The sequence below is a fragment of the Helianthus annuus genome, chromosome 4 (genome assembly GCF_002127325.2).
Source record: "Helianthus annuus cultivar XRQ/B chromosome 4, HanXRQr2.0-SUNRISE, whole genome shotgun sequence".
Lineage (NCBI taxonomy): Eukaryota > Viridiplantae > Streptophyta > Magnoliopsida > Asterales > Asteraceae > Helianthus > Helianthus annuus.
In genome coordinates this window covers 199,728,470-199,753,424 of record NC_035436.2, presented here as the reverse complement: position 1 = coordinate 199,753,424, position 24,955 = coordinate 199,728,470, and the positions used below count along the sequence as shown (strand labels likewise).

Sequence of the window (24,955 nt, the reverse complement as noted above, 5' to 3'; positions counted from 1 at the left end):
TTACCTATGCTAATGGTTTTTATTCATTTCAAGCACGGACCGGTGTTGCTCCGGTGTCTTCCGTGCCGTTAAAGAGCCTGCACGACTGGAAGCAGAAGTTCTTCTACATCCGTCGTGGTGTGATTCCGATAGATATGCCTTATCGGCAGGTGAGCCAAGGGATTCCGAAGGTCGACGTGATGGGAGATTATGCTGCTCAGGATTGGTACAAAAAGATAACCCACAAAGCGACTGCCATTTCCCAGTTGGAGGAGATGGCTTTGGTTGGTGCCGGGATGAGTTTGCTGTGGGTGCCAAAGAATCCGCTAGGTCAACCTGTTTACAGTTATCAGGGCAAATGTGTGTTACTTTCATAAGTTACTTCTGAATTATTCTTCCTTATGTTTGTTATGCTTTTGTGTGTTCTCTTATTTTCTTGTCCTTTTGCAGTTGGTTATAGTTTGATAAATGTTTTGGACCCGAGGTCGGCGGTTGCCATGGTTGAAGCTATTCAAGAGGATGGGAAACCCACATGGTTAGACCAAATCCGGGGTCGTTTCTTGCACCCATCTGATGAAATCCTGAGTAGATATGCCAACGATGTGTTAGGTGAAGATGTTGGGAATGACCCTGTCGACTCGGGTCGAGAGGAAGTCGTTGTTCTTTCAAGTGGGAGTTCTGACCAAACCCTTGAAGGTCTAACCACTCGTTGCGCGCGTGCAGGTACTGCACCGGGTGTTGCGGCAGAACATGTGCACGAGATTGTTGATGATGTTGCTGGTGCGGAGGAGCCTGTTGATCCTTCATCTCAGTTGGAGACAAGGAAAAAGGCGAGGATGGATAGATCTGGGAGTAAAAGGGAAAAGGCGGAGGGCAAAGCTGCTGGTTCTTCTCGTAAGCAACCCTCTACTCTTCCTTGTCTAGATTATGTGGTTGTCTCTGACACGTTGCATGGCCTAGGGGTTGGTGAGAAAGTTCGAGAGTCGGATCCGGATGATAGTGCTACCTTGACTGAGCACATGAGGAAGAAAGCCCTTGAGGATCATAAGCGCAAGCTTGATGAGCAGTCCGCTGCTCTTCTTGCTTCCAAAAAAGCTAAACTTCATAAGGAGGCTCCTCCCGCACCTTCAGAATCTGAGATTGATCTAGGTGTCTTTAGTGGGGGTCGCGGGAACCTTCTGGAGGAGATATTTGCTGCATCTGCTCCTCCTGCTGGTAATTTGCTTTTAGTTGTATATTTCTTTCGTTTTTCTTCGAGTTGTTTTTAATTCTTGTTTCGTGACAGTGGTCAAGATTGGCAAGAAACCTCGGGTGGTGGATATTTCCCAGATCACGCCCCCTGCTTCCCCTCCGTCAATGACGGTTGGTTTAACTCCTCCCCGTGATGATCTTGAGGCGAAGAAGAAGGGAGGAGAAGGGGTTGCTGAAAACGTGGGTGAAGGTGGTGGTGATGCTGGAGGTGTTGATGGTGAGGGTGTAGCTGATAAGGGTAAGGGTATTGAGGCGGAGATGGAGTCCAGTGAAGCTACTCCACGCCAAACCATTTATACCAAGCGTCCTTCTGGTGGGGACGTGGCCACTTCTGGTGTGGTGCGTAGTCCGCAATTTGAACATAACCCTGCTGATTCTTGGGGTACCCAGAATCCTGCTTGTGACGACTTACCACACGCCCCTCGCTGGAACCTTACTCAGGGTTCCAGGATGAATGACGTGAACAATTGTCATGAATTCTTTTCTATGTCGCTCCCTCCTGCTGAAAGGATGTTCCAGAAGAATCGTAATCGGTTTGCTTTGTTGGACGACCATGTACGTGCTGGAGTTAATTACTTTGCCACTTCTCAGGAAATTCTTCGTGAATGGCGGTTGATGGGAGAAGAAACTGCCGATTTTGAGAATGCAAAGAGGTTGTTTGCTGAGGAGAGGGAGAAGTTCAATGCAGAGAAGAAAGGGTTGCAGTGGAGGGTGTCCGATGCTGAACAGAAACTCGAGGAGCAAAAGCAAGTTAATGTTCAAAAACAGAAAGACTGGGAAGCCGCGTGCGAGCGTACTAATGCTGAGATGCAATCTCAGCGTGATGCGATCGTGCGGTTGTCCGGTGAGAAATCAGAACGTGCTGAAGAGGCTCAGCAGGCGCGCGTTGCGGTCGAGAAGAAAGAGAAAGAATATGTTGATCGGATTGATAAGCTAGAGGTTCTTGTGCAGAAGAAGGTGTCGGAGTGTGAAACTGCACAGCGCCTTCTTGACGACAAGACTGCTGAGTGTCGGGCTTCTGAACTCCTTGCCGAGGAGGCATCTGCTGATAGCAAGTGGTTACTTTCGCGTGGTGTACCTCTGGTGATTTTCTACGTTTGCCTTGCTCCTTCCTTTTCTTTTATTTTTTGTGACTTCTCTTTCATTTAATCGTCTCTTTTTCCACAGCTTGCCGATCGTATTTTAAACTCACCTGAACTTGCAAGGTATATGTTTGAGTTGGGTCGGGCTGCTTACAATAGTCGTCGAAAGTTTGGGTATGCTGAGGGCAAAGCGGCAGCTATCGAGAAAGAGAAAGATTATCGTTTCGAGTTGTATAAGGAAGATTGTGACGGTGCATTTGCTGCTAAGCGCAAGAAGTTTTCGACCCTTGAGTTTGCTGTTGTTCGAGCTGCAGAGAAATTGGCTCGCAAAGCGGATGGGATTGCCTTACTGAAGAAGGCTCTTGGAGATGATGGTGGTGCGGCAGGAGGTGTTGGCACTAGTCATACTTGATGTGTGAATTCCGGCCTGTGCGCCGCGTATGGGCCTGAGTGGCCCTGTAATGTTGGTTGTTTGTTTAGACAATTTCATTTTTTGTTTACCTGTTATGCGTGCGGGTATTTGAACATGTTTGTCGGTGGATATTTTAACGTTGTTTTTCAGTTTATACGAATTTTGCTATCGTCATAATATGTGCATGTGGAATTACTTTGATTAGGTGTCACGAAGGAATGATGGCGCTGACAGGTGTTGTTGTGTTAACTACAACGTTTTATTCTGTCGTTTTAATGCGCGCGCTGATTTGTGACTTACGAAGTGATCGAGTTGCAGGTTATTGTGTGAGCTCAGCTGTGTTCAGCCTTGGGAGCCTTACAATGTTTAGTTACCTTGTTATCGATATTTTCGTGTTTATGTGGGCACGAAGTTTTAGTTTTGGCGTTTTGTAGGCTTTGGTTGTGTTTCCGACCTGGCTGTGCACTTGGTTGTGACGAGCCTTGGAGGTCTACAACGTTTCCTATAGTCGAGCCATCCGATGTTTTCGTGTACGCCCAAAGTAATAAATGCAGTTGTGACAAGAAATTTGCGTGAAGTAAAAGTAGCCAAACACTTCTTGTATTATAGTAAATGTGTTGGCGATTAGGCCTTTGCGATTACATAATTGTTTTACATGTAGCACTTCCTAAGTTGTTGAGCGTTCCAGGTTCGCGGAACTTCCTTGTTGTTGATGGTGCGCAATTTGTAAGCTCCTTTGCCGAATACTGCATCGATGATATATGGGCCTTCCCACTTGGGGGCCAGTTTTCCGGGCTTTTCTGCGTTGGAAGCTTCATTGTCTCTTAGGACATAATCACCCGGATTGAAAGTGCAGACTCGGACTCTGGAGTTGTAGTATTTCTCCAGCTTCGTTTTGTACTTGGCCTCATTGATTGCTGCCATCTCTCTCCGTTCTTCTAGGAGGTCCAGATCGATCCTCCTTTCTTCTTCATTGTTGATTAAGTTCATTGAGAGCATTCGTGGAGATGGCAGTCCGATTTCTGCTGGGATGACTGCTTCAGACCCATAGACTAAACTGAACGGTGTCTCACCGTTGCTTGTCTTTGGCATTGTCCTATGGGCCCACAATATGCTGGGCAGTTCGTCTACCCATCCTCTTCTTTTGTCACCTAACCTTGCTTTGATACCATCAACGATACTTTTGTTGAATGCCTCTACTTGACCGTTCCCTTGCGGGTGCGCAACCGAAGAGAAGGTGTGCTCGATGTGTAGTTCTTTGAACCATCGTTCGAGTCGTCTGCTGCGAAGTTAGTACCGTTATCGGTGATGATTCTGAGAGGTAGGCCAAAACGGCATATGATTTGTTCCCATATGAACCACTTGACGACTGTTGATGTGGTTGATGCAAGTGCTTTCGCCTCTACCCATTTGGTGAAATAGTCGATTGCGACTATTATGAATTTGACCGCCCCTGGTGCTTCCGGGAAAGGACCTACCATGTCTATGCCCCATTGTTGAAAGGGCCATGCGGTTGTGACTGGTACTAGTTCATTTTTGGGGCGCATGGTCTTGGGCGCATGTCTCTGGCATCCGCTGCACTTCCTCAGCTCTTTCACAGCATCTAGATGCATCCCGGGCCAGTAGTATCCGGCGTTCATCACTTTTGCCACCACCATTCGAGGCCCGGCATGAATACCACAAATTCCTTCATGAACTTCTCGGATTAGGTAGTTTGCGTCTTCGGCGTCAACGCATCTCAGCAGTGGACCGAGGTACGACTTTCGGTACTGTATTCCATCTGCCATCTGATAGTGTTCTGCTTTGTATTGGATCTTTCGCGCCTCGGCTTTGTTTTCGGGAAGTATCCCTGACTGCAGGTACATGATTATCGGTGTCATCCAGGACGTTGTTCCTGTCTGGATGACGCTTACTTCTCTGAGTGGAACGGATGGGTTGCTCAAAACCTCTATGCGCACATCCTTTGCTAGGTGCTGGAAACTTGTTGATGCGAGTTTATTCAGCGCGTCTGCTGGCTTGTTCTCGCTTCTGTTTATGTGATGCACTTTGTAGGAATAGAAGGTTTGCAGCAATGTTTTTGCTTAACTGAGATAGAGTGCCATGATATCCCCTTTGGCTTCGTATTGGCCGTTGATTTGCCCCGCTACCAGCATGGAGTCCACATGCGCTTCGATGTGTCGGACCCCCATTTTGATCGCCAATCGTAAGCCAGCCAGGAAAGCTTCGTACTCGGCTTCGTTGTTTGTGCTTTTAAAATCCAGCCGTATGGCGTACGTGAATTCATGTTTGTTGGGGCTTACCAGCCTTAGCCCTGCGCCTGCTCCGTCTTCGTTAGACGCTCCGTCGGTGTATAACAACCATGGCTCTTCTGTTTGCTTTTTCTCAGCTTTTTCCATTGCTTTACATTCTCTATCTTTGTCATCTGGAACTTCTGTCATGAAATCTGCCAAGACTTGGCCTTTGATTGATGGTCGTGGTCTGAAAACCACATTGTGACCTCCCAGTTCTATCGCCCATTTGGCTAGCCTTCCTGATACTTCTGGCCTTGCAAGGATGTTGCCGATGTTGTAGTTTGTTAGCACGTGGATGACGTGATTGGCAAAGTATCTGCGCAGCCGCCTTGAAGCATGAATCAGTGCAAGGACTAACTTTTCCATGATTGCATACCGGGTTTCTGGGTCGGTCAAGGTTCGTGACACATAGTAAACTAGTGTCTGTGTACCTTGACGATCGACAAGTAAGACTGCTCTGACGGCCCTATCGGAAGCTGATAGGTAGAGTACCAAAGGTTCTCCTTTGTTTGGTGCCATTAATGTTGGCAGTTTGATGAGACAATCTTTCATCTCGCGGAACGCGCTCTCTGCTTCCGGAGTCCACTGAGACTGGCTTTTCTTCATACAATTTCGCAAGGTTTTGATGAACGAGAAGGATTTTGCAGCGTGATTAGCTAGGAAACGATTGAGCGCTGCTAGTCGCCCAGCTAATTTTTGCATGTCTTTGATGTTTGGCGGGGAAGGCATCCTTTCTATGGCTTGGACTTTCTCTGGATTCACCTTAAAACCGTCTTTTGTGACGATGAAACCTAAAAACTTTCCTTCTTCCATTCCGAATGAGCACTTTGCTGGGTTCAACTTGATACTTACGCTGTGCAGCGTGTTGAAAGTCTTTTGGATGTTGGCCAGCATCGCGCCTTCTTCTTTGCTCATAATCACCAGATCGTCCATATACACCTCTATGTACTTGCCGATGGCGTCGCTGAACGTTTCGTTCATCAATCTTTAGTAGGTCGCGCCCGCATTCTTCAAGCCGAAAGGCATCTTGGTGTAACAGTACAGCCCTGTCGGCGTGCGGAATGCGGTCTTATCTTCATCCTGGACTGCCATTTGAACCTGGTGATACTCCTTGTAGCAATCAAGAAAACATTTCCACCTGAATGTTGCCAGAGAATCGATTCTTTCGTCTATGTCTGGTAAGGCGTAGCAGTCGCGCGGACATGCCTTGTTTAGATCTTTGTAATCGACGCACATTCTCCAGCTGCCATTTGGTTTCTTTACCATCACTGGGCTTGCCACCCAAGTTTGATATCTGACTTCTCTAATAATGCCTGCATTTAGCAATTCCAGTACTTGCTCTTTCATGGCGTCGTGCTTTATATCGCCCAAATGGCGTTTGGCGTGTACCACCGGCTTTGCTTCTTCTGAGACATTTAAACGATGTTCTGTTATATGTCGTGGAACACCAACCATATCAGCTGGTGTCCAGGCGAACACGTCCATGTTTTCGTGCAACAGTTTCTTGAGCGGCCCGCGCGTTAAATCGGACATCGCGGGTCCTAGGGTGACTGTTTGTTCTGGGTATGCACAGTTCAATACACATTTTTCTGCTTCTGTGCGCGGTGCTGGCTTGCTTGTTTTTGCGGGCCTGATCTCATCTGTTGCTAAGACTTCTTTGCTTGCGTATATCAGCGCAATGCCTGTTTCGGTGGGAAATCCGATGGCGGAATGTGGTGCAGAGCATATCATACTGAAGTCCCCTTGGGATTCTCTTCCTAGGAGGATGTCATGTCTTGAGTGTGCTGGTAGCACCATGAATGTGACTTCTTCAGTTCTTGAATTTCTTCCATCCGAAAGTAACACCGGGAATGATATTTGTCCCAGGGGAAAGACGGCTTCGTTGCAGAAACCAGTTAGTGGATAGTCGACTGGTTCCAAGCGCGCCTTGTCCTCCTGATCAAATTGATTGAAGCATTGTTCGTATATGATATCCGCGGTGCTCCCCGTGTCGATGAAGATGTAGTCTTTCTGGTAGTGGCCAATCACCCCTGGAATGACTATTGATCGTTTTTCCCTCGGGCCTCCTCTAACAACTGGGAAAATAACTTGCTTCTCGCGCCATGAATCATCTTGCGTGCGCTTGTTGTAGTTTTTCCTTGGTCTTCGTGGACCCCCCTGCACCATGTGGGTTTCCAACTTCCTGAGTTTTTTGTTATCTGGCCCTTCATCTCTTCTTTGGATTTGGCGGTAGTCGCGATTTCCGCCTTTTACCAAATGGGTGAGCTTTCCATCTCTCAGGGCCCTTTCGATTTCTTGCTTTAAACTGAAACAATCATCAGTTAGATGGCCCGTATCTTTGTGAAATTCACAGAAAAGATTTGGATCTTGACCCCTCTTGTTGCGCATCTGTAGAGGTGGTTTGAACTGGTGATTTTCGGTGGCTAAGACTTCAGAGGGGGTTTTTGTCAGTGGTGTCCACTGTTTTTCTCTGTTTTCTCGTTTTACTTCCTTTCGGTGAGCTATTTGGTTGATTGTGTGGCGCGCGTCTTCCCTTGGTGGGCTTCTTTCTCTATGGCCAGAAGCCTTCCACGGCTGACTTCTGCCCCTTCTGTTATGTCGGTCGTCGTGGTTATGTACGCGTTGACGGTGATCGTCACCGGTCAACTGTCTATCGGTCTGCGCAATGGTTTTTGCTGCCTCTATGAAGGTTTCCCAATCTTTGGGTCCTCCGCCTCGCCCTTTGATTCTTTTTACTAAATCGTCACACTTGACCGCCCTCATGAAATGTGCGCGCATCATCTTTTCGGGTAAGTCTCTGATTTCTAAACATTCTTTGTTATACCTTGTAATGAAGTCTTCTACGCTTTCGTGATCTTTTCTCCATATGTTTAAACAATCGCCGGGATCTCTGGCTTGTCTTCGTTGCTGAGAGAAGTGTGCTAGGAACTTCTCTCGGAAATCAATCCACGACTTGATTTTGCCTGCTGGTAGGCTGTCAAACCATATGCGCGCTGCGCCGACGAAAGTTTGAGCGAACAGGTGGCACCAAGTTGGTAAGTTCCATCCACCTGTTGCTCCAGCGCCATTAAAAAACTGGAGGTGATCATCTGGGTCTGTCAACCCGTTGTATTTACCTACGTTGTGTGGTAATTTCGTTTTGTCGATGGCGGCGCAGGCGATTTCTCTTATGAATTTTGAGTTTTCAGCCATGTCATCAGGACGATAGCTCAAGGTGTAATCGTGCTCTGCCTTTGGGTTATACCCTGCGCGCTTGGACGGCTTGTATGCTTCGTGCTCTGGATGAAGTCTGCTAAACACTGTGGTTTCCCCTTTGTATGTTGGGTCGTCTTCTTCTTCATCCCATTCTGTATTCATATTGCGCGCGCCCAAACGAGCCTGGATCGGCCTTCTTTGCAAATTGGAGTTTTGTACAAAGTTGCTTTCTGTTTCGCCGTAAGTGTCGCGCGTGTCGTGTGCGCTTGGTCTTCTCACATTTTGAACTGGTCCTTTCTCCGGACGTAGGTTCCACGCGTTAGTCTGCTGAGTTGTATGTGTACTCAGAGACCTTGGTTGTGGGGTTACAAATGCTGACTGGTTAGCTTGTGCTTGGAGCAGAGCTTGCTGTGCGCTGAATTGCATATAAACGAAGTTTATGGGCGCCATCTGTTCGGCATACCAGGAAGCTAGAGTTTTTCCTTCGGGTAGCCCTAAAAGTGCGGAGTAATTGAGTTGTGCTTGTTCCGATGGAGCCGAGGGGCTAGCTCCATGGCTTGGTGTCAGCATTGGTGGAGGTGTTTGGTGCACCACCCCGGTCGGAGTTTGGAATGCGGCTCCGTTTGTGGTTTGAGTGATGATCCTTGCTGGAGTTTGGAAAGTGGGTCCAGTTGTGGTTTGGCTAACAACCCTGGATACACTTCCAAAGATAGGAGGAAAATCGTTGTTCAGTTGTCCCTCTTGGATGGTTTCGTTCCTTTGACCCCTTTGGACGTGTGCTGTGTCCGTAACGAGTTCGAAAGAAGAAACTTCTCCATCGACTGGGTGTGAGGGATTTTGTTCAGCCATTTTTGACGAGTGTTTTTCAAGAAAGAAAAGAGATGAGATTGGTTTTGCAAAAAGCGGATGGCGCCAATGATGAAACACCGATTAACACTAGGCTAACCGATGGGGTTATTTCGTCTATGGGTTCAACCTTTTTCCTTACTCGTGACAATAGCTCGAAACCTGCAAAACAGTAACCACCGTCAGTCTCGTTAAGATGGGGAGAAAGGGGATTTCCCTCTTAACCAGGCTCCGGCGTGAGAATAAGTACTGTTCTGAGAGAATTAAACAGTGTGTGTATAGAGTGAGTATGGAGTGTAAAGATCCTGAACCTGAATGATGAAGGGTCCTATTTATAGCCGGAGGGTGAAGAAGGAAGGAGCAGCTGTGCCAGCTGTGGGCGCGTGCCAGCTGTCCGACCAAGGGGAATATCCTCTTGGTCTGCTCTGTCACGGCAGGTGTAGTGGTACACGTGGCGTTCTTTCATTTGCCCACGCTGGAGACCTCGTACCGGTGTTGTCAGCTCTGCTCCCTGATTTGTCGCAGGCCTATGTGGCGTCCTGCGAGTGGTGACACGTGTTGTCCTTTATGTCTGGTAGAGCATCTTTGGTGCAACCTGCGGATCTTCTAGAAGTTTCTAGAAGCTTCTGGATTGCTCCGCTGATGTGGACGCCTTGTATGCTCAAAAGTGGTGTGGTCCCTGCCATGTAGGCAGAGAATTGGGACCATACCTCTTCACCTATCCTGTATTTATATAAAAAGGTTACAAATCAACTTTAACGTATCAACATTTTCTTTATAGTGGGAATGCTTATATAGATGAAGAAAAACTCTGTAACCTAGAAAAAAAAAAAAGAAGCTTGAATGAAAATTCATAGTTCAATAGTTTTGCTAATCATTTGTAGGTTTGGGGTTATTCGTGGGGTAGCACGTCATGCAAATGATAAGTCATTAACCAACCATGCTCTCTTCATATGTAGATACAAGAATGTCTAAATGGTCTCGCATTCACACCGTTATTTGTGTGTGTTCAAAGATATGAATGCATCGATTACAACGAATTTGTTAGCATATCTTACACCATTTGAAATGGTTGGAACGTGGAGAACATCTGTTAAAAGTATACATATCCTAAAGAACACCAAACTTCTAATCTCACAAGAAATAATTACCCATCCCGAGTGCAAGCCATCTCTCAACATGACTATATTTCATAACATGTTATCGCAACGTGAGTAGCTCATCCAAACATTATGAACCCACAAGAAGATATTGTAAACCCATGCTTTTAAGCGTTATATCGCTTTTGAAACGTATTTTAGTTAAACAAACCAGTTTAGTTTTTAAAACCGGAATCTTGTTAAAAACATGCTCCTAAACCTTTTTAGTTTGATTTGTGTTACCCTTTCTACTTCGATAACTTGAATCATTATATAACATATTTAATTTAATTTCTTTTGATTCTTCTTCTGCTTCTGTTTCGAAATGAGAACTGTAATCATTGTTTCTCATTAGCAATTCGTCGAGCCTAAAATCGTTTTATATCACAATTTGTAATTCAAGTTCTAACTAATATTAATTAAGCTTGTGTAAAGGATTCCAGGTCTTGCCTACTCTCTTGTATTCAACTAAAATCCATTTTCTTAAATAAATAAAAATAAAGAATTGAACCAAAATATATTTTGCTCACCCTTGTATAAACGCAAGAACAAAGGCAAAATGCAAAACAAATTCTATTCTTCCCAAAAAATAAAAGGATTTACGTTGGGAAGCATGCCTTAAATAATCAAAAGCAAAAAAAATGTAAACAAAAAAAGAAAAAAAAAAACCTCGACCTCCAACGGCAGCTTCTGCAAATTACAAAGTTACAGTCATCATCATCATCATCATCATCAACTTAAATTCAGCAATCATCTTTGGCGCGACGGTCGCTTCATAACATCAAGCAACACCGTTCACCATTCACCCCAAATCAAGATTCCATTTCAATTGTCAATCCTACGTTCCAACATTGGTGGAGCTACTGGCAGTTTTCCGCCCATCAGATACAATTTGCTTTTCCCCACATCATTGTATCGAATTTCATATACAACCAAACGGTCTTGGCTTGGTCCGGAGGATTTCATTCACAAACAGGTATTTAAATACCGATCATGGTAAGGCAGTTTGTTGTTAAGTTGTTAAGAATCCATTAATACTGTTGGAAAATCTGTACCAAGAAGGAGATTTGTTAAGGAACGGGTGAAGCGTTCTTGGGGTATCTTGCGGAAGAAGGCATTCTTTGCAAAACTCTTGGGTACTCTGGTCTAAACCGTTTCGTTGGCATTCCTTGAAATGATCTGTGATCCATATAAACAAACAAAACCAGTGGGTTTACATTTCTTTGAAAATGTAAATGGAAATAAAACATTAAAATGTTAAATATTTTAAGTGAAGTGACCTGGGAGAAGGTTGACGTTTTTGAGGGTATTGCCCGATTCTCGCTTTCAAATTTACAAAAGCAGTTTCAGCAGCCTGAAAGTAAAGTAAAATTGTGAAACATGAAAATTGGTCAACCAAAGTGTATTTTTAATGCATAAGACCTCATAAATTATTTTACTAAAAAAAAGTTCCATTATTGTAATAAAATAAGAGTAAACTGCCATTTTGGTCCTTGTGGTTTGGTCACTTTTGCCACTTTAGTCCAAAACTTAAACCTTTTGCATCTGGGTCCCTGTGGTTTCAGTTTTATTGCCATTTTGATCCAAAAATGAAATCAGATCATATTTGTCTTATAAAATCCTGCAATTTTGTCCTTTTCCTCAGGGGCAAATCAGGTCATATTTGTCTTATAAAATCTGGTATTTATTTATAAAAAAGAAATGATCATTTTGCCTCTGAGAAAAAAGACAAAATAGCAGGATTTTATAAGACAAATATGATCTGATTTCATTTTTAGACCAAAATGGCAATAAAACTGAAACTACAGGGACCCAGATGCAAAAGGTTTGAGTTTTGGACTAAAGTGGCAAAAGTGACCAAATCACAGGGACCAAAATGGCAGTTTACTCTTGTAATAATACAAAAGGAGAGATATTTAGTTATGTACCTGCATCTTAGCTTCGTCCCATGTTAACCCAACTCCCTTACCCCACACTTCCCCATCTATTTCAACCTGAAAACATGACCAAAATACGAATTGAATTAAAAAAAAGAACCATAAATGAGCATAAAATATAATTGATTGTATGAACCATAAATCAGGTCGGTACCTGTGCATATAGTTCATTGTTCTGGCCCATACTAGTTGAGACTTGAGGCTGAGGTTGAAAAGTCAAAGCCAAACCTTCCATCATGCACTGAAATGAAAGATTAGGTATTTGGTTAATAAATACCATATCGAACATAGTGGCTAATGCTTTTTAATAATATATAATGAAATGAAATATTACTAATTCATTAAGTGCAGCAATTGACCCTTTTCTTGGAATCTCTAGCTTAGCTGGTCCAGAAGAAGTTGGAAAGGCCATAGATTCCTCCCTTAAATTCCCGAAAGAATTTCCGTCATTTATAAACCTTCCATCGTCTCCTGATTTTTGACGAGATAAATACTTATCTGCACCAACATTGCCTACAATGGTTAGAATCGTTGTTGGCACGTGTTAGTTAATATATCCCGACTGTCATCAGATAAAACATCAAAACATACAAGATACATGAAAACAAATTGGAAATCGAGCCTGGAGGCTGGTTAGGTGTGAACGGTTCTTGGTCCATGATACGGAAAAAAACAGCCCTTGGTGTTATCAGGTCAAGTAGAGCTTGGCCTTAACTATCTTTCAAAAAAATTAGGAGTAAGATGCCGTTTTCGCCCCTGAGGTTTGGCCAGTTTTGCGCATAGTTATCAAAAGCGCTCGCCTGTGCGCCTAGGCGCAATTTTCAGGCGAGGCGCAACCATACCGCCCTATTTCTTCAAAGGCGCGCTTCCAGTAAGTTTCCGGCAAAAATCGACTTTCCGGTGACTTTTCCGGCCAGATTCAAGCCCCAGTTTCCGACGAACTTCTGCAAATTAGTGCCAAGTTTCGTCTGGACAGATCTGTGGTTGGTGGATGCATCACCGGAGACAGAAAGTTGAAGAAGAGAGAAGAAGATGATGAGAAAACGAAGGACTTGGCTTAATAGCTTACTTTAACTGAGTTTTTTTTTTCAGAAAAGATGCACAATTTTGCAGAAAGAAGACTGTGCACAAACAGTGACACCACATAGTTTAAAAAAATTCATTTTTCTTTCAAAATATTTTCAGTTATTACAACAAGTACTCAACTAATTTTTACTTCAAAATATTTCCAGTTATCTTAAAAAAATTTTAATTTGTTTAACCTAGTTAGATGATATTAATATGTAGTTATATTAGCTATATAAATATATTTAGAGTGTAATATGAATTTTATAGAGGCCGGTTATTGTACAATATCCCTTAACATACATTACGTAGGCGATTTGTGTTTAACATGCGATTTTGTAATTTTGGGGAGTCCGAGTTTATCAGCCATGCGAATTTATACATGTCCGGGTTGTATAACATGCGATTATGGGGAGTCCGAGTTATTTAGCCATGCGAATTTGTACATGTCCGGGTTTGTATAACATGCAATTATGACATGTCCGAGTTTGTGTATAACATGTGATTTCTAATCGCGTACGTAATGTTCTTATGGCCAATTGTACGATACACTTTTTCTAATTTTATATACCTACAAGATATATTTTTTTTCAATACATAATATACCCCAGGTATGTTCTTATGGCCAATTGTACGATACACTTTTTCTAATTTTATATACCTACAAGATATATTTTTTTTCAATACATAATATACCCCAGGCGAGACCTATGCGCCTAGAGAGCGACTTTGATAACTATGGTTTTGCGACTTTCGTCCAAAGGTTTGTTGTTCCGCATCTGGATCCAAAAGGTTTGAAATCTTGCCCTTTTCATCTGGCTCATTAACTCCATCCATTTTTCTCCGTTAAGTCAGGGGTATTTCCGTCTTTTTCTACATTAAAGGTATTTTGAATACTTCCATTATACTAAATGCTTGTACATGAAGTGAAAAAAATTGCTCTTTAAGTTAATAAAAAAGACAGAAATACCCATGACTTAAACGGAGAAAATGGATGGAATTAACGAGCCGGCTGAAAATGGCAAGATTTCAAACCTTTTGGATCCAGATGCGGAAAAACAAACTTGTGGACGAAAGTCGCAAAACTGGCCAAACCTCAGGGACAAAATGGCATTTTACTCAAAATTTAGTGACAAATATTTATACCTGCCAAATTCATAAGAGATGACTCAGCGGCTTGATGTTGAGCTTCCCTTCGGGTCCTTCCAGTTCCTTCGCCGACCTTTTCTCCAGCAAACCAAACCTGTAAAAGGCGGTTAATTGTTTGACCCAAAATTAAAGACTCAAGAACTGTCTCATAACTACACATTAACATAGTTGTCAAAAGCGCAAAAGGCGCGCGCCTAGGCGCTCGGGCGCAGCGAGGCGAGCCTATAGCGCCTGGTGGTAGCTTAGGTGCAAATATGGGCCTTTTTTTGTAAAAACGGTGCTCAGGCGCGCGCCCAGAATAAGGCGCAACGAGTAAAAACGCAGGCTTTTTTTCTATCAGGCGCACTTTTCTGTTTTAATGTTATTTTTTAAGTTTTTTTTACAACTGTAAACCATTCCTTTTAACCATTGGATAAAGATGTGTTTCCTTATCCTTTTTAACCCTAATCAGCCACCAGACCCTCGATCTTTTCTGAAAATTAAAAACCCCAAATGCTCTCTTCTTCTCCAAGAGCTTTTGTGGATGAAGATTCTGAAAAAGACGATGTTGATGAATCCGAAGCTGAATATCCAATTGATGTTGATGGAAGTTCTGATGACTTTGATGATGGTCTTGATGATTGATGATGAACTATAAGTTTAAATGTTTTAGTAACCGCAAACGTTTGTATAAGTCCAAGTAACTTTTGGTATCACTACGTGTGTATAAGTCCTAAACTTTTGCTACTAACTATAAATGGCATATATAATAGTTTTTTTTTATTTTATATGTGGAATCTTATTTATTTTCAAAGCATAACATATTTTTTATGTTTTTTTCTCTATGTGTGCTTTTCTTAAAAAAGCCCACGCTTTTTTTGCGCCTAGGCTCCGGGCGAGGCCGATGCGCCTCGCCTGTGCCTTGCGTCTTTGACAACATAGCACATTAAAAGTTTAAAATGGGCTTCCAATACCTCAAAAGAAAACTGCAGATCAATGCTAGGGAGAAGAGCCGGCCTGAATTCCACCTGAATATCATGATCGTTAACATAACGGATATTTGAAACACATTTGGTAAACAATGATTCGTTACTCTAGTACCTTGGCTCCGCACTTGAAGGCGATAAAATGTAGATATTCAGCAGGGGATTCTGCAAAAGTATCATTGCCACCTGTTTCAATGTCCATATCTCTGTTGCTGGATGATGATTGGCCCATAGAACTTCCCTCTCCTTCAAAATACAATTCCATTATTCGAAAAAAAAAAAACACTTATTTCCACATCTTGGTACATTTCTAATTAATTAAATAATATGCAAAAGTTCATAGAATTAACAAAATAGCAACTACAAGATCGAGATTCTTTCCCAACCTAGGGTGATTGTAGAATTTTTGTTTCTAAAGTGTGTTATCAAGATCCTGAAGCAAGATAGTAATCATTGTCGCTATGTCAGTCTCACCATCTCTACTCCCTCATAGACATGTAAAAAAACCGGTTTCAGGATCGAAACCAGAAAAAAACTTTCAACCTGATTCGACCCGGCAGTTTGTAGACTGGTTCGTATTCTCGATCTTTGAAACCAGTTTCAAAACCGAACTGGTTGTAAAAAACGGTTAAAAACCGTTTTTTATCCCAAACCGGTTTATAAACCGAACCGAAATCGGTTTAACCAGTTTGGGGTTTGAACCCTGGAAACTGATTTTATCACCAAACCGGCTTGAAAAAAAGAACCGGTTTGCCCACAACAAAAAAAACCTGGTTTGGTTTGGAAAAAATCGGTTTGTACACCTCTACTCCCTCGTTAATTACTAGTCTTAACGAACCTTACATCGCTAAACCTGAACTCAGATTAGAAAAAAAAAAAAAAAAAATCATTTAGCTTACCTGGAAACGAGGGGTAAACAGGAGGTGAATGGCTTAACCTCAAGCTATCATCTCTCTGAAGAACCTGAAAATACACATATGTATATATTCATATATAAATATATATAGCATGATAAACTAAATGAATAAAAATAGTAGAAACATTAACTACCTCCTTAGGAAGCCTCTGATTTTCAAGAATTCTCTCAGGCAGTACAGAAGCTTCCACCTTATGAACAAAGGGTGGTGCCATAAGAGTGTGTTTTTTATCAATATGCATAGCTTCAGAATGTAAAGGAAATTCTTTAGGAGGTTGTGCTATCCGGTTCAACTGTCTAGGGCCCATTTCTTCACCCACTGGGAACCACCCACCGCCACGTGGCTCAACCCGAGGAGCAGAAACTTGCATTGGAGGTGGTGGTCTTACAGGAAACTGAGGTGGTTGTGGTTCAGTGGTGGTTGGTTCTCTCATGTCCATACCGTGTTGTAAAATGAGAAGTCTGCGTCTTGTGTCAGGGTCTAGCTCAGATTCTGGCACCTCACCTTCTTCCCGTGCAGGTGAACTGTGTAAGCTTGTTTCTTGATGGGTCACTTGAGTTAATGGTTCGAGTACAGGTGTCAGTTGTTTATTGGGGTATTGGACGATTGGACCTGGAGGCACAATAGGCATTGATGCAGGTGTGGTATTGTACTGGAAAGTTGTCTTGAGTACCGAATCAAGTTTAGGTATCACTGGAGCTATATTTGCTGAAGCAATAGCCGGAGCTATATTTGATGAGGCTATAGCTTCCTGGATGGTTCACAACAGCAAACGTTAAAACAAGTTTTACTTACGAATAGGGCTGCAAACGAACCAAACGTTCGGCGGGAAGTTCATGAAACGTTCGGCGGGAAGGTCGTTTGTGTTCATTCGTTTATTAAACAAACAAACACGAACAAGAAATTTCGTTCATTTAGTTAAATGAACGAAAATGAACAGAGGCCGCGTTCGTTCATTTATGTTCGTGAACGTTCAGTAACGTGTTCGATTGTGTTCGATAGTTCATTAGTTTTATAGTTTTAATTTTTATCTAAATACTTCAAAATTCTGAGAAATTAAATTTTGATAAGTGTCGGTGTATTATATATGTTCATGAACGCTTGTTTGTGTTCGTTTGTTTCCATTTGTGTTCATGAACATTAGTTTGTGTTCATCAACGTTTATTTGTGTCATTTCCTTAACAAACGAACACGAACATAAAATCTCGTTCGGTAAGTGCTCGTGAAAACAAATTATCTTAACAAACGAACACGAACAAGTTCTTGTTCGTGTTCGTTTGGTTTGTTTGCAGCCCTACTTACGAAAACAAAAATGACACATCTAATGAAAAGAACAATGTTGTGAAAAGATGAGTTACCTTTAATCTTCTTTCCACTTCAACATCAGCCATTCCATCAAAACCGAGTGATTCTTTGTTCCCATTTAAAGCCAAAGCATCATCCTCAGAAATCAAATAGTTGCTCACATCTGGAGGCAATATATCTTTGATTTCATCTTCATGTGCAACTTCATTGATTCGTTGCAGAAGAACATCATCAAACTCTCTGTTCAAAGAAAGAACGTATTATTATTAACCAACAGAAATACCTTTATAGCATTAGCGAATAGTGAATATTAACCAAAAATCACTTTCTTACTTGAAAAAACCACCTCTGACATTGCAAGCAACATTTCTAGCAACACAAAGGATAGGAACAGCACTGTTTGCCTAAAAAATATAAGTATATAACAAATGAATATAATAGAATAAGGACACTATAAGTATAAACACAATTCTCATTTTAAAGGAAGAAAATAAATAATAAATGAAGAGTGTAGTTAGCGCATACTTCAGCTTGAGGAGCATAATATGGAGCAAAGGCGGGAACAACATGAACACGAGGCTGATCTCTCTCATCCCACACTTTCAAACGATCATCAATAACTAATGCCATCTTAGGATGACAGTTTCCATCTTGGAAAACATTAAAAAGTGATTTCTTCAAACCTAGAATAAGAAATAAGTATAACCATTATTTGCTTAAATAGCAATTACATAAAATGAGTGAAGAAACACAAACTAACCAGATTTCACACACACGATACGATTCAGTAACTCTTTTACGGTTATTAAATTTGAATCTGGATCAAGAAGCCTCCACATTTCCAAAGCATAATCTCTTTCAGCCATTGTACAAACGTAAACCTCAAATCGTTTTCGTCCTCTTGCTATCAAGTAGCTTCTAAGATCCTCCCATGCAGGTCTCAATCGCACAAGGACACTCGTATCGCGGATCTTAAACGCACAAAAGTTCAATCAGGATATTTTTAATAAATAAATAAGCAAGATCATGTGTACATATAAATAAATATACCTGTGGGTTGATACGGGTAAGAATGATGTTTTTCTCCTGCAATCTTATAAGTGGGCGAACAAGGGTTTGATGATTGTCTGACAGAGCAGGGACAACCTCGGACTGTGCTTTAATTATCTTGCCGTTTTCAACAACTTGATCACTTTCTGCATATTGCTTTAAGATATTTCTATCATCTTGATAACGTTTAATCTCGGAAAGCATACCAGCAATCCGTTGTGGATCAATCTCACAGCTTACTTTCCTTTGTAAAGCTTCAATTCTATCCTCAAATGATCTTGAAGTATTGGCCACTATAAGAGTTTCATCAAGGTCAAAAACAATGCCGAGACATCTTAGGTTTAGCATGACAAGACATGACTCATAAAGTCCCGGTGCAACACTAAATCCCCAAAAACATGGTAATAATTCGTTTCTTCTAGAACGCATGGCTACCAAGTGTAGTTCATCCCCACCAAGTGAAACAACAGCAGTCTGCATATGGGCACATAGTAAACAACACATTCAGATGCAAATAAATAGAATATAATAATAATAATAATAATAATAATAATAATAATAATAATAATAATAATAATAATAATGTCACTTAATGTTACAAAATCACTTAAAAATACACTTGCATAAATTTCAAGATACGCACAACACGAAAAAAAGATACACATTTACGCCCTAATAACTAAATAAGATCGCACACAATATGTGAAACGAACATCAATGCAAATAACGTATAAATGCTAGTAATTATAGGAAGTCAATAAAACCCTGCTTGTGCTTTAAATATATTTTGTATTGCAGCGAAGTATCAGGAAAACGGGTTGAACCAATTCATGACACTGCCTAAATAAAAGAGAAGGGGACTGTTTTTAAAAAATATCCATACTTAATTTCTTTTGGAATTTCATTGTTCAACCTGATTCAATGTGTCAATGAATAAAATAAAACATGGCTGGATAATGTTTCTCCAGTAAACCAATTAAGAGTCTTCTTTAGACTCAGCATAATCTGAAGAAAAAATAGTTTATTCTTCAGGACCAAATTATTCCAAGAGGAATAAACCAGATTACAAGTGCATGTACTCCTAACAAAACATTCAATCAAGAGTTCTCTCTAGATAGTAACATCCATGAGTCCAAATGAAGTAAAACTGCAAGTTACAAGTCAAATCAGTCCTTTACAGGATTATAAACTGGTTCTTCACTTATATTACACTATTACAGTCCAATCAAAAATTATAAACTAGTTTTTCATTTGTTTCCATTTGTTTCTCTTCCCAAACTGAAAATTATAGCCAAGATCAGTGCTTGGTTAAAATTGAAATACAATTATATTTGTAATTATCATGATAGACATAAACACCAGTCCAAAATTCAGATAAAATCAGAAACCCTAACTTTACTATGTGTGTTCTTCATCTAGTCAATCCAAAGTAAATATATATAAAACTGTTCAAAGTTCCAATTTTAGGTTTTCTTCAAGAGTCTCATCTTTGTCCACCAAAGTCCTCACAATAAAAAGTTTACACTCAAATTAGGGTTTCAATTTCAATTTCAATTTCAATTATAATTTGAATTTGAATGTAGTGATGTCTTCTTTTTGTTATTCTGCTTGAGGTTGTGCAAATATACCTTATTCTCCCTGAGACAAGTAGAGTGCAAAACACTCAGTTGCGAGTTCAAATTGATGTTGTTGACGCACTCCAATTTCAAGCAAACTCCAACTGGCGGTGAAGTGATTGTATGCAGAACAGCAAGTGGCGAGCATCTCTCACTCGGTGTAGAATAATACGATATCCTGATTTTATCCTTCAATTTCTCTCTCATGTTCAGATTCATCAGATGAGGATTATAATAAACCTCAACATCACCAAGCATTCTTTCACCGTCATACACAGCCACCACCGATTTATACATTTTCCTTCAAAAATGTTTAAAAAATCAATAAAAAATGTAAAAATAAAAATAAATTATCGGACGATTATGATAATTTTCCGATAATTTATAAATTTATCGCTCGTCTTCTTCGATTTATTCCGGTCGTTGTTGTTGTTTACAGATTCATATACATACAGATCGGTGAACAATCATCAAGTTTTTCCGTTCGATTGATTGAATATTCATCTTATCAATTTATGCACAAAATTGTTGTTTGAAAAAGCAAAAATTAGGGCGAGATTTGTTAGATCTGTGACGGAGATGATGACGGTAGACGATCGGTAGTTATAGATTTGGAATTATAGATGTAAATTTGGGGGAAATTGATGAAGGTGAAACCCTAGATTAGATGCAGAAACACGAAAGGTTTGTTTGTTGTCTCTAGAAAATGTATGTACGTTTGATGTGGGTTGAGGTGATGTCATATATAAGATGTGAGTTAGGGTTTGCGATTTAAGGCTGGTGGCATACCCGCCGTTGGTTTAGGTTAGCTTCCTCACCTTTTTCAAAATAAATTAATTATTAATTAATAACTAGGGTTAAGACCCGCCCGCGTTGCGGAGCGGATACATCGTAAACATTGAATGGATTACTCAAAACGTTATATGATGCATTAACCATATGAAAACACACATTTCAACATATCCAGTTGAACTCAATGTAACCTGTATAAGCATTGTGATTGGATCAAACGTAAAGTAAATCAAATTCATATCGAACAATCATAACGTATTATATGTGACCCAACTCATACATAGAAAATGTAACGGGTATGAAGGAAAATATGCACATGTAATCAAAAGGGATTAATTAGAGCTTTCGAAAAAAGGGGAGAAAAAGAAACCATAATTTGACTCCGCTCGGTTCAAAACAAATTTTACGAAACATACATAAAATAAACACGAAAACATATTATATTTGACCTGAATCATTTCTCAAAAAAGTTTACGTCGAAACGTAGAACAACTTGAATTTATACCAAAACGTACATAAAAATATGCACGTAAAAATGGTTTCTTTAAACAAAAAACGTATTACATTTGACCTGACTCGTCTATAAAAAAAAAAGTTTACGTCGGAATGTAGAACAAATCATATTTATGCATACCCGTACATAAAATATGCATGTACAAAATAGTTTTAAGTAAAGGAAGTATACGGGTAAACCGAAACAAAATATTAGTAAAAAATTTAATAGGTTAAAAACGTTCGTAAAACCGTGCCAAGTAGCACCAATGCCACAACGATATCGACTCTCAACATCGTAAAAAAAGTAGATAAAATGGTAAAAATTACACTGAACGAAAAGCAGACTAAAATCGTTGAACCACGCACACCCGTTACAGTGTGTTAATGCGAAGAAATTAATCAGAAACATAAAACGTAGAAAATAATAACTTAGTTGATCTAGGACCCGCCCGTTGCGACGAACTTTTCAAAAAGGAAAAAATGGACGCGTTGCGACGGGTTTGTCAAATATGGAAAAATAGAGCAAAAAAATTGAACCTCACATGTCGCTACGACATGTTAACTCGCAAAATTTAGAACGAAACGTAAAACGAAAAACTTGCGAAAGACAAAAAGTATGGAGGACCAAAGTTGTAAATAATAAAGTATTATATTAAATTGTAAAGGATGAAAAAGTTTGAGTTAAAAGTAAAAATTTGAAATGGCTTAAAATGTAAAAGAAAAAATTTTAAGGTTTAAAGTGGAAAATGAAGTTTTTTTTTTGTTTGAAAAAGTTCGAAAGCATGATGTACAAGTCATAATGCACAAGAAAGTTGCTAATTTATATATGGAATAATAATAATTAAATAAATAAATTTTAAGAAAATCAAAAACTGTTTTTTACATGTTAGGTTAAGTAGGGCTCCAGACAAACTGAATGAATACGAACAATATCTTGTTCGTGTTCGTTTGTTAACGAATATATGTGTTTACGAATTGTTCATGAACATTTATCGAACAAGATTTTATGTTTGTGTTCGTTTGTTATCGAAATGAAATTGTTCGTGTTCGTTTGTGTCTGTTTGTTAATTTTAGGCAACAAACGTTAATGAGCACAAACTATTGTTCATGAACACAAATGGAAACAAACGAACACAAGCAAGCGTTCATGAACAACATAATGTATAATATACTAACACTTATTAAATATTTTATTTGTCGGAATTTTGAAGTATTTAAATAAAATATAAAAACTAAAAACAATAATGAACTTTCGAACACATTCGAACGTGTTACCGAACATTCACGAACATAAATAAACGAATGTGGCCTCTGTTCATGTTTGTTCATTTAACTAAACGAACGAAATTTATTGTTCGTGATCATTTGTTTAATAAACGAACACAAACGAACTGCCTGTCGAACGGTTCACGAACTGTTCGCCGAACGTTTGGTTCGTTTGCAGCCCTACATGTAACGCTTAAATCAAACTAAGTCGGCTGATTTAGATGTTTATGATTTATGTGGTTCTTTTTTTTATGGTTTACGACGATTTAATTCAATCAAACCTTCTTTAATTATTTTTTTCACTAATGAAATATGTAGTTATTTATATATGTATCATGTTATTAAACTATCTTTATTGTTTAAAAAAAAATACAGACCAAAGGTTTAAAAAGAATATTCAAACCGTTAAAACCATACGACCTACCTATATCAGTTATCTGAAACTATAGCTAATGGTTTGACTCATACTTTTTGTCATATTGGGACGAAATGAACTCTCGACGGCCTAGTGTTATCTTTAATAAAAATAGCAATTAGGTTATGTGACTCAGAATTCGTGTATTATAACTTATCGACTTATATTCGTGTATGGAAATTTATTATCATTAATGCATATATAAATGCATTTGATACGTGATAGAAAACACCAATCAATATATCAATATCAATATACTATATATAAGCATTTCCCATGTCTAAAATTGTAATTTCCCTTGCAATTTGTAAGATGGCATATGAAAGGCCAAGTTAAAATGCCTATTTTTTAACCATTTTGTTCCATTTCTACCCCTACTCTCTTCATAACTCAACAACTCAATGTATATAGATAACAGTTTTAATAATAACAATAAGATCTATAATACATACGTATATTAATGTTACAATTGATTGTGAAACCCTTAAACGCATTCAATTGAACCCTACACTCACATGTGATTATCAATTCTAGTAGTTAAATCGTCATTCCTTCAATGGCCCTGTCCGTTTTTGTTAACCCCTCATATTAAGAAGTCGACCATTGAAATCAGCCACAAAGTTCTTACTTGATTTCCCAATTATCAAGTTTGAGTTTTGCTCTTCTCTTCTGCCATTCGTCCATGAGATTTAGGTGTGTGATTCTGACTTGGTTACTTTGATTTCATACAAATACAGGATCATACAACTGAGACCGGGATATGAGAGGTTTTTGGTGATGACGATGGCTTGTGTAAACTGTAAAAAATTAGCTGCACATACGGGTAAAATTGGAGATGGAAATTAGCTACTCACTAATGCTGAAATCCATCTCCATACCCCAATCATTACAACTTTCTTCTAATGTTTAGTAAGTTTTTTTAATCTCTCTTATTTATTTTATGATTTTTCGATGAAAAGTAAGCATCACTACCTGTAAATTGAACTCATATATATTGTGGAACCAATCTGTCTTATATATATTTTTTTGTCTGGTTTGGATATATCATATTCAAATGAGATGGTTTATTCATTTGATACCATTGCTTTCTTTCATTGAATTTGTCTAAGGGCTTCAATTGGTTGATCGATTGCTACAACAGACCTTTTCACGGGTCATAGGCATATAAATGGCGGTCCAGGTACAGTAAAGGAAGTAGAGAAACGGGAGTGAGAGAGAGGGAGAAGTAGGGAAGCGGACGGTGGTTTCTGAAGGCGATGGGATCTTCTTCCCAATCGATGAAAACAGAAGGTTGCTGGGGCGGCGTCTAGGAGTTCGGATTTCTTTCCTCCGGCCATCTGACTGACGTTCAGCTATTGCAGTTCCAGGTATCTCTTACTTTTAAGTGATTCAAACTTCCTGTTTTGATGTTTGTCATGTCGTATACCCTGTCATGTTTGGGCGATTTTAAGAAACAAAAGTTATATGATAGCCGGTAGTCGTATTTGTTTTCTTCTGATTACTTTTTGTCTCTTTACCATGAACTGTTGCAGTGAAGTTGATAGCGAAGCATGGTAAAATTGAAAAAGGCATTCAATCTGAGACAACAAATTGAGCTACTAATGATGTTTATATGTTGGGGGTGTAACTCGTCTGATGCCTACCCTTTGTTTGTCTAAAACGTAACTCTGTTTTCGCAATGTTTTAAAAATCATTGTTAGCCATAGGAGGGTGATGGTGTTTACTGGATGCGTGTTACTGTTGTTTATACTTCATAGGCTGTTAGATTATATATTACAAAAGGCACTT

General features: G+C 39.9%; 1 protein-coding gene across 3 annotated transcripts; it reads right to left on the bottom strand.

Moving 5' to 3' along the window:
- Positions 1-10,658: 10,658 nt before the first annotated feature.
- LOC110937878 (RNA polymerase II C-terminal domain phosphatase-like 1) lies at positions 10,659-20,931 on the bottom strand. 3 transcript variants are annotated; one of them, XM_022180335.2, is made up of 16 exons: positions 20,212-20,930; positions 18,584-19,057; positions 18,294-18,504; positions 18,059-18,216; positions 17,867-17,937; positions 17,587-17,773; positions 16,362-16,979; positions 16,211-16,274; positions 15,427-15,557; positions 15,300-15,353; positions 14,344-14,440; positions 12,467-12,630; positions 12,287-12,373; positions 12,124-12,189; positions 11,476-11,549; positions 10,659-11,374 (listed from the first exon to the last, which is right to left on the bottom strand). In XM_022180335.2, the coding sequence occupies exons 1-16, from the start codon at positions 20,494-20,496 to the stop codon at positions 11,266-11,268; spliced, it is 2,850 nt and encodes a 949-aa protein (XP_022036027.1). In that variant the 5' UTR covers positions 20,497-20,930; the 3' UTR covers positions 10,659-11,265. The 3 variants fall into 3 exon arrangements, 2 of the variants coding, with proteins under 2 accessions (XP_022036027.1, XP_022036026.1); XR_004890827.1 differs by having other exon boundaries at positions 10,694-11,374; positions 14,344-14,977; positions 20,212-20,931; XM_022180334.2 differs by having other exon boundaries at positions 10,694-11,374; positions 12,467-12,645.
- Between the last annotated feature and the right edge of the window lie 4,024 nt (positions 20,932-24,955).